A 13332-nucleotide genomic window follows, 5' to 3' on the forward strand; every position below is an offset into this window, starting at 1 on the left:
AGAAACAAAAATATACTTGCAAAAAAAACTTTATTGGAAATTAAAGTAGACATCTTTCACTACTTTTCTACCTAATTTCCACCATTGTTCAGGCACTTATCATAATGGGGCACCAAGAGTTGTATACCTTCGTCGTAGAAGGTTGCCTCATGTGATGTGAACCATGTATTGACCGCTTCTTTGACCTTGTCGACATCTTGAAACTGCCGGCCACCAAGGAAAGATTTCAGATGTTTGAGCAGGTGAGAGTCGCTTGGTGCGAGGTCAGGACTATATGGGGGATGATGGAATTGTTCCCAGCCGAAGGTGGCGAGAAGTTGTTGTGTTATGCTGGCTGTGTGTGGGTGGGCGTTATCATGAATCAACACACTGCCCGTGGTTAGCATGCCACGTTGTTTATTCTGGAATCGCACGATGCAGTTTCTTAAGGGTTTGACAGTACATACTTGCGTTGATTGTGAAGCCTTGATCCAAGAAGTCTACAGGCAAAGTTCCTTGCTTGTCTATCCTTTATGTTGTTCTGTAAGCAACTTCAGCACCCAGCGTGCACACCATTTCCATTAATTCAGTTTCTCCAACACAATTTCATGAAGACATGAACATGTAACTTCTGGAAATTGCAGTGAGAGTGATGTCATAGTGAATCCCCTATTCTGTCGAATCTTCTCCTCAACCGAATGCACCAAATCGTCAGTCACTAAATATGGTTGCATGTTTTGTTCATCATCGTGCATACCTGTCCTTCATTCATTAATAAAAAATTCATTAAAAAGTCTTACCAATCTTCGTACCATTGAATCACTCATTGCTTGTTCTCCATAAATCTCAGGATTATTCTCCATAAAGGAGCTGAATTTCATCTCCTTTAATGTTCCTCACATTCAAGAAATGGATAACTGACCCAATTTCACATGGTGGGCAATTCGATTTTCTTAGACACTATAAACACACACCAAGAAACATATGCACTGTAAAAATGTCTGAAAATGGCATCAATGGCTTGCTAATGAATCAACAAACTCAGCAAGTATGCGCACCATTGTGATCGCAGTACTGCCCTGAAAATATTTAAAAATGGAACTTACTTTCCGGATGTCCATCGTAATTAATTACTAGTTTCACTGTGCAGTGGTTTAATTCGGCTGCATTTGATATGTACAGATTTAGTCATTTAGTTTCCTAGACAGAGATTTTGCAACATGTCTAGAGAAGAGTGGACTTGATGGTTTGGTCTTTTGAATGTTGTGTTAAGTGGGTGATAGATTTGTATCAGATTAATACTAATGAGATTACTGAAAGGTCATCCCTGAAAGCTTTATAAGAGGATGAGCAAGAGATGAGGATCAGTTTTTGCTTTGAGTGTGGTGGTTGTGTCTATTGCATTGCCAGGAAGTGTGTCCAGTGCAGATAAGGTAAATGAACTTAAGACAAATAAAGAGCATTGTAATAAACATGGATGACATTCCACAGTGAATCTGTTGACTTCCTGGAGTTACAATAGTGATAATAGTAACAGTGAACATTTTACTCCAAGAAAATGTAAAAATGCAGTAGCTAACCATGCTACACATAAAATAGATAAATATTTTTCCTGGCCAAGCCAGGGATATTCAAGATAGTTTTTTAATTAGAAATTCAGATGTCCAGAACAGACATGTTTTGCTGTATCTCTTTCTCTCTCTCTCTCTGTGCTGTTACCCCCCTTGATTTAAAGTAATGTCATTCATTGAATAGGATTGTTTTTTTCTACTCTTAGGTTATCAAGTGAATGGCTCCTGTAATGTGCCAGATGATATTAAAAGTCTGAAAAATTGCATTAGCATCCTTTTCATATTTCAGAGAAATTCCACTAAAGATGACAAATTTATTGAAGATATCAGAAAGTGGCTTAGCAGTCTGGTAAAGCCTTTTTTCATATAATTTGTTTATTACATTTATTCTTTGTGAAATAAAATAGTTCATTTTCCTAGACCACTGGTATCCAGGAATTTTTTTTTTAAAGGAGTACATTTTTAACATACATTTTTATTTCTTAATATATTGAGGAAAGATTCATATCATTTATTTATTCTTATGGCAAAAGGAATACAGAACAACTACAGGCCAATGTCGAGTCTGGAAAGCCGATCCAAGGCCTCATCTGTCACTTTGTAGATGTCCTGTAGGTCAGCACCGTGAAATTGGTGCCTTCGGCAGTCGTTCACAATAAGGGTGGTCTAATAGTCTCCATTTATGTAGCAGGCAGCCACATCTGCACTGGTCATTAATCAACAGTGCCCTACCTGTTGATTAATGACCAAATCTTCCTAAGAAGAGCGAAACCAGGCTGCAGAGCACAGGGATCTTCTACCAGGAAGCCATTTGTTGGGAAATTGTTGGACCAATATTCTCTCCACATATCAGGTGTTGATGGCAGGGCAGCTGAAGAAAGTTCGTCCATGGACCAGAAAGGCTTTCTAGATTTTAGGCGAAGACTAGGTGGATTTATGAGAGTCTGGTGCAGGGGCAGGAGTGGGTTGCTCATTGCTTTATTCAATTCTTTAATCGAAGCTTGTCTTCTCTGTATGTTTGGTGGAGCAATGTTAGATAGGAGAGGCAGCCAGGAGAGAGGTGTGCTTCTCACTGTCCCACTAATTGTGCACATGGTAGAGTTTAGCTGGGTGTCTATAATGTTAGCGTGTGCACTTCTTTCCCAGACAGGGGGCACAATATTCTGCTACAGAGAATGTGAAGGCTAGTGCAGATGACTTTAGGACTTCTGCACCACAATCCCAGGTTGTTCCAGCAAGCCTTGAAATGATATTGTTTCTCATTTTGATTTTGTTGGACAGGTTGGTGATGTGCCTTTTATAGTTTAGTCTTCTGTCCTGGCTCACCCCAAGGTATTTTGGGTGAGGCTTGTATTCTACTATTTTTCCACAGAAAGAAAGGTTGAGGTGCGATTTGCCTCTACATTGTTCAGGTGAAATACTGTGGACACGGTTTTTGTTGGATTTGGCTTGAAGTATTCTTCCAGGACGTTCAGGTCTGTGTTTGAGGTTGATTCCAGGTTGGCAAAAGAGGTAGGATTGATCTAGGAATGCTAGGTCATCAGCATACATATACTTGCTTGAGCTGGTATGTGGTAAGTCGTACACGTAGATGTTAAAGATTAAAGGGGATAACACAGAGCCCTGAGGAAGACCGTTGTGAAGGAATCTTTTTTTGGCGGAAAAAAGAGCAGGCTCTTTTTTCCGTTTTTTCTGTTGTTTTGTGTGCTGTTGGTTCTGCCCCACCTAATTTTCTCAGAAGTGACCAGCTTTTCCCTCTAGATGTTGAAATCGTTGGTTGAGATCCATCTTTTCTTTCTATTTTTATCCAGCATTGCTATGAGCTCCTTAGCAACAGTTGGGTCTTCAGTCTCTTCATATTTGACTAAAAGTTCCTCAGTTTCTCTACTCTAGCATGGGATGTATTGTTTTCTGTAGCCTCTAGGAATAGAGGCTTTGGCTGCAGTTTGGATTAGTTTAACAAATCTTGGATAGCAGTTAGGGGTGGGTGGAATTGCTCTAATGGTCTGCTTGATTTGTTTCTGAAATGCATTCCAGTTGGACCTGTTTCATCTAGTTTCATCTTTTTTCATCTAGTTAAGGTTCCACCTAGTGATTGGTGTTCCGCTGATGACTGGGATTGATATGCCTCTCTCTATTAGTGTAGGATAATGCTGATTATTAGGCAATCTGTTGAGGATGGTTCTGGTTGTTGGCAGAGAGTGGTCTTCAGTCTTTGCACAGATCTCGAGTGTAGGTTCTGTTCCATCTGGCTGAGTGCCTTCCTGCTTGGCATCATAAATAAAATACATGTCATATGTATCCATCCAGTTAACTAGATTATTACCATCCCGATTGTTAGAGGAATAGCCCCACATGGTGTAATGAGAGTTAAAGTCACCAACATTGATAGCAAGGTTTGGTGGTGGCCAGTCCATTTGATTAGGCCAAGATTGCGATGGTGGTTTGGAGACATTATAGATGGTGGTATTTTGAACTTTAATACCTGTGGAGTATTCTGCATCAAGTACAATTTGGGTTATGTCCTTGAGGCCAAACCTGATGTAAATTTCCAAGCCATGCTTGGGATGGCAGTTATAAAACATGAGAATTAGCCCTGGGATCTTTAGTATGTTCAGGGCTGTGTCAGGCACATGGGTTTCCTGGAGAGCCAAGACGTCAGTTGCTTTGTCTTTGGCTATTTTGTCGATGGATTTAGATAGCCCTTCTATATCTTGAGAGAGTGTTGTTTAGGGAAGCGCTTCCCAAACTGTGGGCCGCAGCCCCCTTGGGGGCCATAGGTTTTGTTGAGGGGGGGGAGTGAAATAATGAAAACAAATTTAAAATGTTTTAAGACTAAGTAGATTTTTTTTATCTTAAAAGAAACATATTTAATTTTCATTATTTATTATTCCTTTTTTGTTATTTTTTATATTTTAATGGAAAAAAAATCACACATTGGTGCAGGTTCACAAATTTTGCTTCCTGCGCATTTCAGCGCTTAATGAATATTAGTAAATATATGCTTATTCACATAAGTTTCAATTCAAAGCAGAAATCTAAGAATTGCAGTTGCAAATATTTCACCTGATATTGACTTTTTGTGTAGCAGTATTGAAACACATCCATCACATTAAATTGTTATTAAACTTCTTTTATGTTTTTAATTCTTTCTTTATTACTAATCATTTTACATTTCATGTGCTTGTACAGCAAATGTACAATAACGATATATCTATCTATATAAAAGTATGAGATAATGTGCCATGTCAAATGTGTATGTAAGATGCTAAAAATGTAATATTTGCATTTGATTTTTGCAATATTTGCTGTGTTTGTTTTGTATTGAATATAAACACAATAAATATTATAATAATATATGTCTATATTAAGATTTTGTTTCGAGGGGGGGGGCCGTGAAATATTTTAATTTTTCCAAAGGGAGCCTCGACATCTAGCAGTTTGAGAAGCACTGGTTTAGGGGACTGTAACTTATTTTTCGAAGCTTGCCCTCCACCCAAACAAGCAACATGATCCTTGTTATTCCATGCGATGATCGAGCTGGCATGGAGCTTTTTAAGTTTTGTATTCATCATAGTTGCTGTAAGTTGTCCAGGAGGCTTGGTACCGTGGGGGGCCGTGAAATATTTTAATTTTTCCAAAGGGAGCCTTGACATCTAGAAGTTTGAGAAGCACTGGTTTAGGGGACTGTAACTTATTTTTCGAAGCTTGCCCTCCACCCAAACAAGCAACATGATCCTTGTTATTCCATGCGATGATCGAGCTGGCATGGAGCTTTTTAAGTTTTGTATTCGTCATAGTTGCTGTAAGTTGTCCAGGAGGCTTGGTACCTTTGGAACCCTTGATTGAGACATTAGCTTCATATCATTGAAAAACTATGAAAGTAATATAATTAGGAATATCATGAAATTTATACTAATTCTTATGAGATTAAATTGATAGAAAATTTTTATGTATTTGTTTTTGAATGATAAGGAATAGAACTTTTTATGATGCTTTTAGCATGTTCATACTAGGCATGACACAAATTGTGTCATTTACTACTCACCCATGTGGCAGGAAGTGACAAATCATCTTGGACTTTCGGTTTATCATCTGTCAGGCATGTGCCGACAGATGATATTCTTACACGTGCTTTCATAACTTTGGCTTCTGTCAAAGTTATGATAGAAGAGAAAGGGCTCTTTACTTTCTCATTGTATAATTCATTAATAATTAAGAGAAATTCTTTAATTGTTTGTATTATTAAATTTCTAAAAGTGTAGGAATACTTTGAAGAAGTTCATAAATATTACTTTACACAAGACTTACTTCTACCAGCAAGCTACCACCAGATGCTGATCATGTGCAAAACAATAGGCCAGCATGAATGTGTTCAAAGAAACAAAATCTGTCAGAGTTGATACCTTTCACTTGCCATTCTGGTCTTTATTACCATGAAGATAAGAACGATTGCTACTGATTAAATGGTGGAAGTGAATACAACGGCACCAAGTTAGTAACATTTAATTTGTAAACTGTGCTTATATATTCTTAAAAGGGAACATCATCATCGTCATCAAATTCCTGACTTGCATTCTGACAATTCTTGACAGTACAGGAAGATGGTTTAATGTTAAATCTTGTGTCAGAAAAGGATGTACATTATCCTCTGTGTTATTCATTATCTATATGGATCACATTATGAAGGAAAGTGGTATTAAACATGATATCAAAATTGGAGATGTTAATGTCAGCTCTTTGCTTTATGCAGATGATGTTATACTTCTAAATAAATCCACTACAAGTCTGCAAGATTCCCTGACTAAATTGAATAACTGTTGTAATTGATATGGTATGAAGGTCAGCAATAAAAAGACAAAGACAATGATAATAAGCAGAAGCATTGAAAATATCAACTACATTGTTAATGGAGAATCTATAGAACAAGTAAAACATATCAGCCACTTAGGCACGATTTTTAGTGAAGATAGCAAATAAAATATGGAAATAGACAACAGGATCAACAAAGCTGGTATGGTAGGAAGTCAACTGAATACATTTATATGGAATAAGTGAAGGAATTAGTCAAACGTACTAAATTGCCTGTATATACAAGATAGTGTTCAAATCAATTTTAACTTATGGATCTGAGAGCTGGGTTAGAAGTAAAACAGTTGACCAAATACTAGAGACTGCAGATATGAGAGTCCTGAGAAAGATTAGTGGCATGAACGGATGGCATCAATGGCAATATTGTATTAAAAATGAGGATATTAGAAAAGAATCATTGTTATCATCCAGGAATGTGTTAGCAGAGCCAATCTCATGTGGTATGGTAGTTAAACAGAATATGAAAGGAACAATTAGCAAAACAAGTGTTCTCTGCCAGGTTGGCAGGAAAAAGACCCAGAGGAAGACCAAGATATATGCATGTTCTTTTCAATGTAAAATTCAATTTTATCCTGCTCAAGACTGAATGGTGATCACTTCCAATTTCAAATCCTTTGTACATTCTAGTGTCCTGCACCAGGGAGAAACCTGGTGCAGGACACTAGAGTGTACAGAGGATTTGAAATAGGGGACACATCGCCAAAATTGTGAAGACAACACAAAGACTTCTGGGAATGATGCGGAGGACACTGACATGTAGAAATAGGGAGATACTTGTTCCAATGTATAAGGCTTTGATTAGGCCACACTTGGACCATTGTGCCCAGATTTGGTCACCGGGTTTTCAGAAGGATGAAGAGATGTTGGAAAGGGTCCAAAGGCGAATGACTAAGGTAGTTTCTGACCTCTGGAATGTTGAGTATGAGGAAAGATTGAAAAGATGTAATTTGCAGAGTCTCGTGGAGAGAAGGAAGAGGGGAGATATGATAGAGACCTACAAGTTGGTAAGGGGTTGTTATAGGATCAATGGTGGAGAAGTTCTACAGAGAATAGTGGGAGATCAGGGGAGAACCAGAGGTCATCCCTGGAAACTGTATAAGGAGGGTGTGAGTAAGGGAGTGAGAGGCAGGTTTTTTTCGTGCAGAGTTGTGAGTGATTGGAATGCCCTGCCTGAGAGCATGGTGTCTGCAAGTAGTTTGAATGTGTTTAAGACACGGTATGATGAGATGTGTGTGTAAGATAAAAGGACCTCCTAGATGAGTCTTTGACTCCATGAGGTCTTGTTTTAATAATAATAATAATAATATATGTGGATTGATACAGTAAAAAGTGCCTTAGAAGATAGAAATATAAGATTTGACAATGTTGGAGCCTTGACGGGTAATAGATTGATCTGGAGGAAAATTGTAAATAGTAAGTTAGTATTGATGTAAATTTTTCATCTAGCACTATCATATCCTGTACACCCCTTGTGAGTAAATGTCAATAATTTGATGATGATGATGACATTTGTTGCTGTATTCTCTAAGAGCACAAACTGATTTATTTGCCAGGAACTTTTGGTATGCTTTCTTCTTTTCCTTCACTGCCTCTTTAACTTCCTGTGTCCACCATGGAGTTCTGATTTTTTTCTATCCTTGCAGAGAACTTCACCACATGCCTCTCTGGCTGAATCAGTCAGTGTTTTCTTAAGGGCTTGCCACTGAATATCTAAGGTTTGGTTCTACAGTTTAGTCTACAGTTCACATCTGAGTGCTGCCCAACTTTTATTCCCTTTAAAACTTTCTTGCATGTTCTTTTCAATGTAAAATTCAATTTTATTCTGCTCAAGACTGAATGGTGATCACTCCCAATTTCAAATCCTTTGTACATTCTAGTGTCCTGCACCAGGGAGAAACCTGGTGCAGGACACTAGAGTGTACAGAGGATTTGAAATTGGGAGTGATCACCCTTGAGCAGGATAAAATTGAATTTCATATCAACAATAAAATTGTCAGAGTTTTTTTTCCTTCCTTGCCTCTTCTCTCCATGTGAATTTGTGCACATTTTTATGGACACACTGTGTTAGCAATAACCAAGCTATGTCCTGAGCAGAAATCCAACAGGTATTTGCCATTATTATTAGCTTTGCTCTTTTTTCCAGATTTTCCCAAAATATTTTTGTATGTCTGACAGTCATTTCTGACTCTTCTGTTTAAATCCACAATAAGGATCAACTTTTGAATTTTCATTGTCTAAAGCAGAAATTCTGTTGATCTGAAGTTGTTTACATGCCATGTTAATCATACTTTTGTTTTAAAAGTTGGATGCATCTTTTTTTTTTTTTTGTTTTTTTTGGAGGTCTCAAATGCATGAAGGATTCAAATTCTTAAAATACAATTTCTTTGATGCCACAGTTTATAACTAGTTTTATACTTTTATCTGAAGTTGAAGTTTGCTGCCTATAGTTATCCTTATAGCTGACGTAATTTATTTGTTTCAAAGCATAGTTCTCTGAAGATGTTAACTGTTACCATACAGGAGATTGGAATTATTTTGCTTGAAATGATAAACATGGAATTTTCAGTAATAAGTGGTATATGTGGAAGTAGAGAGCAGATAATTGTGACACACTCAGAAAGTAGTTCAGGCATTGCCATACATTAATAATGGAAAGGGAAGAGATGTTACAACGTCAAGAAGTTTAATCATCTGGGTGTTAAATTGGTAACTATAACTAAATATCAAAATGCCAGCAGATAACATTGATAAAATTATTATACATTAACAGGAAAAATATCTGTTATTTGTAGAATTTTTGGTTAGGTTTCCTAGTTATTGTTAGTTCTTCAAGAGAGATAAACAGAAAAAAATACTGAAATTTGCAAGCACATGACGATATATGTTATCAGCTGCATTAGGATAACTCCATATACAAACTACTTGAATTTAGAGAAATAAATTTAAGAATTACAACATTAAGAAACAAGACCAAAGAAGACCAAGATCTTGTTGGATTGATGGTTATATAGCAGCCTTGTAGAACCGAAATATAAGATCTGAAAGTATTGATGTCCTGACAGATAACAGATTAATTTTGAAGAAAGTTATCGAAGGGAAGTTGGGAATAATCTAAGCATATTGTGTAGATTATCATGTGTCACATAAAGACAAACCAGGAAGACAAATCAGCAAAGAGTGTGCATTTCATGATGATGAATAAATACTTTTTAACATTTGTGTGACAAAAATAATTTCTTTATTATTATAATTTGCTTAATTTTACAGACTATGTTTTTGTTCTTTTGGATAAATAAATCAGTTTAAGCCAAACATTGTTTTGGTGAACTTTATTTAATATTAACTTATTAATATCAGTTTCATTGTTGGGAATGTAACTCCTGTTTTTAGCATTACATCCATGATAAATAATTTCCCACTTAGTTTTTGTTCTTTGAGCTTATGTTAACAACAAATTAACTCTTGAAGTTGGAAACTTCCTGTATTTTAAAACAGTAATGTCCTTTGCACCTTAGAATGTTTATTAGTCTAGCTGGTTGAGAAGTAGTGTCCTTGGTAAATGTGGCGGTCGAGTTTAGCTAGTCTAGAAAACGTGTTTTTAAAGTTAAATATAGTGTGGCTTTTTGTCACAAATTGTGCTAAAATTGTGCATCGGTTAGAAACAAGTGTCCTTCAGTGGTATTATTGTTTAGAACTGTGGTGTATATATTGTGTTTTCACTGCCGTTTGTATCACTATATCAACGTGTAAAGATGGCGTCCAACAAGAAACGTACGTCAGCGGCGCGCAGGACTTCTACTACTACACGAAAGGCTGGCTCAGCGTTAGATTTTTCGCAATGGATGCGTTGCGGAAACTGCTACATGTATGCACCGAAAAATGTGAAGGATCTGTGGTCGGTCTGGCAAAATGAAAAGAAAGAAAATGTCGACGTATGTGAGAAGTTTCGGCGGGAGTTTATGAAAATGAAAAATGACCTTCATCTTCTTCATGAGGAAGTGGAAGTGATCGGTAAGGAGATACTGGAAGTTAAAGCTGAGTTTAATGTGTTAAACAGAGACATTAGGACTATAGAGATTACTTTAGCTGAAGTAACTAGAACAGGATTACATATGGGTGAATCTTTGGTGAATGATTCAGTAATAAATAGTATGGGAGTGATTGGGAGTCAACATAATAAAACCACAAGTGGCCAAGAAGAAATGAGATGTAGTGAGAGTGGGGGGGTAAGTAATAAAGAGTTGAGTAATGAAGCTGGGAGAGTCATGCTGAATAGTGTAGAGAATGAGTCCATGAGTGTGAACTTGAATGAAGTTAATAGTGGTAAAATATATGGTGATTCTATGATTAAGTATGGAGAGTGGTATGCATGAGGAGTGCTTGGCTGATGGTACAATAGAAAGAGTGGCTTTAGCAATAAAGAGAGGGCATGAAACAGACAAGATGATAGTTATGGTGGGTACGAATGACCTGAGAGGTAGTATAAATCGGGTAGGAAAAGATTTAAGAACATTATTAGATATTGTGAAGAGGAAAAGTGTCAATGGGAGAATAGTGTGTGTGCTGCCTCGTTTTGACAATTACGAGTTAAGTAGACGAGCAATGATAATGAATGATATGATTGCAAGAATGTGCAGAAAAAGAGGTCTGGAGTTTGTTGATGTTTGGAGTGTGTTTGAAGGAAAAAGGCAGTTGTATGCTAGAGATGGACTGCATCTTAACATGGAAGGACATAAGAGATTGAAGAAGTTATTGTTTTCTGAACAGGTTGAAGTTATTGGGCAGGGAAACTAATATTGAAAAGGTTGAGTGTAAGAGAGAGAAACTTTAGCACTGATTGTGTATTTATTGATCCTTATAGGCAGAATAAATTGCAGAAGAGAGGGGAAAAAAATCGGCATAGGACTACGGTAGTTAGTGACTTATATATCAGTTCTAAAGCAGGTACAAGATCTAGAGGGAATCTGCAATTTTTGTATACCAATGCTAGAAGCATTAGAAATAAGAGAGAAGAATTTTTGGCATTAGTCAGTGAAATCTCACCAAAAGTTGTAGGCATTAGTGAAACTTGGCTGTCAGCAGAAGATGTGGTCACTGGAATTGAATGTGATGGGTACAGTATTTTCAGGGAGGATAGAGAAGATAGAACAGGAGGAGGAGTACTGTTGATGATAGCTGATGTGTTGCAGCCAAAGAAAGTAGTATATCATGATGATAGACATGTAAATGAGAGTTCATTTGAGGCAGTCTGGTGCGAAATAGTGACCAACGCAACCAAATATACAGTTGGATGCTGCTATAGGCCAGGGAGTACAGGGGGAGATATTGAATTCATGCATCAGCAACTTAGTGCAATGAGTGAAGGCTTAGTGATTATTATGGGGGATTTTAATTATGGTGATATCAATTGGAAGGAGGAAATATCACGTAGCAAAAAGGAAATGGAGTTCATACATCTGCTACGAGATAATTACTTGAAACAGCACGTAACTGAAGGGACACGTGGTGTGAGAGCGTTGGACCTGGTTATTGGTTCAGAGGTTATATGCATAAGTAAGGTGACCTCGTTACCTCCAGTTGGTGAAAGCGATCATGTGGTATTGACTTGGGAGGTTGCAAAATCTGTGGATTTTTCTATTAAGAAGGGGTATGTACGAAACTACAGGTTAGGCAATTATAACAAGCTTCGGAGTGAGCTTGCAGCCATCCCATGGCAGAACATATTGCAAGGGAAAGATGTTAGCAGTGCTTGGGATAAAATCAGCCGGTATCTGAGGAAAGCAATATCAGATTGTGTCCCCATGGTCAGGAGGTCAAACAAGGCAGGCATTAGATGGATGAGCAGTAGTATCAAGCTTGAACTACAAAAAAAGAAAATGTTATGGAGAATTTACAAGGAGAAGGGCGATCAGGACACCCATGAGCAGTACAAGGCTCAAGCTAGGAAGGTTACCAGCATAGTAAGAAAAGCTAAATCAGATTATGAGAAGACCTTAGCCAAAGAGATCAAGGGTAATCCCAAAGAGTTCTTCCGCTATGTGGCAAGTAAGAGGAAGAATGACTTCGGAAGGATAACCTTAGTGGGTGCTGATGGTATTGAGGTGACAAAATCAGATGTAATAGTCGAGTTACTGAGTGATCACTTCTCAAAAGTCTATCACCCAAGTGAGGATATCTCTATACCTATAGCAATACCTAATGTGAGAATTGAAGCTAAAGAATCAGAGGTATTAAATATATTGCGAAACTTAAATGCAAACACTGCGGTAGGCTTAGATGGAATATCAGCTCGGGTGTTGCGTGAATGTGCAAATGAATTGTCAACCCCTCTTACCTGGATATTTAATTTAAGTTTGAACTCTGGTATGGTCCCTAGGGAGTGGAAGTTAGGCAAAGTGGTTCCTTTGCATAAGGGTGGCTCTAAAACTGCAGTATTGAATTACAGACCAATCACCATCTCAGGAGTAGTGGTAAAAGTATTGGAAAAGTTGGTTAAAGACAAAATTCAAGAATGGGTGGATCAGGATATGATACTCTATAGAGGCCAACATGGTTTTGTTAAAGGTAGATCCTGCCTTAGCAATCTATTAACTATCCATAATAGAATAACATCAGAGTTGGACAAAGGAACTGGCTACACAGTGGTACTTCTGGATTTTGCTAAGGCTTTTGACAGGATACCCCATAGAACACTGTTACGCAAATTGGAGCAGATGGGAATGGATATTAAATTGGTGATATGGATAGGAGAATGGCTCAGGGAGAGATACCATAAGGTGGTGTATGGAGGAGCCGAGTCCAGAATGAGGCAGGTGACCAGTGGTGTGCCTCAGGGCTCTGTGCTTGGGCCAATGTTGTTTAATTTGTATATAAATGATATAGGAAACGGCTTAAAGGGAGATATTCAGTT

At 37.6% G+C, this 13332-nt stretch overlaps 1 protein-coding gene across 3 annotated transcripts in view; it reads left to right on the top strand.

Annotated features, from left to right (window-relative positions):
• Epg5 (ectopic P-granules autophagy protein 5) overlaps window positions 1-13332 on the top strand; it is a 923436-nt gene that overhangs the window by 170837 nt on the left and 739267 nt on the right. For all 3 annotated transcript variants that reach the window (XM_090395201.1, XM_090395199.1, XM_090395200.1), the window contains exon 6: window positions 1757-1899. In XM_090395201.1, coding sequence (XP_090251327.1) covers window positions 1757-1899 — 143 coding nt within the window. The remainder of the gene's footprint in view (window positions 1-1756; window positions 1900-13332) is intronic.

Source organism: Typopeltis vanoorti, chromosome 7 (assembly GCF_054136105.1).
Source record: "Typopeltis vanoorti isolate ZY-2024b chromosome 7, IOZ_Tvanoo_1.0, whole genome shotgun sequence".
Classification (NCBI taxonomy): domain Eukaryota; kingdom Metazoa; phylum Arthropoda; class Arachnida; order Uropygi; family Thelyphonidae; genus Typopeltis; species Typopeltis vanoorti.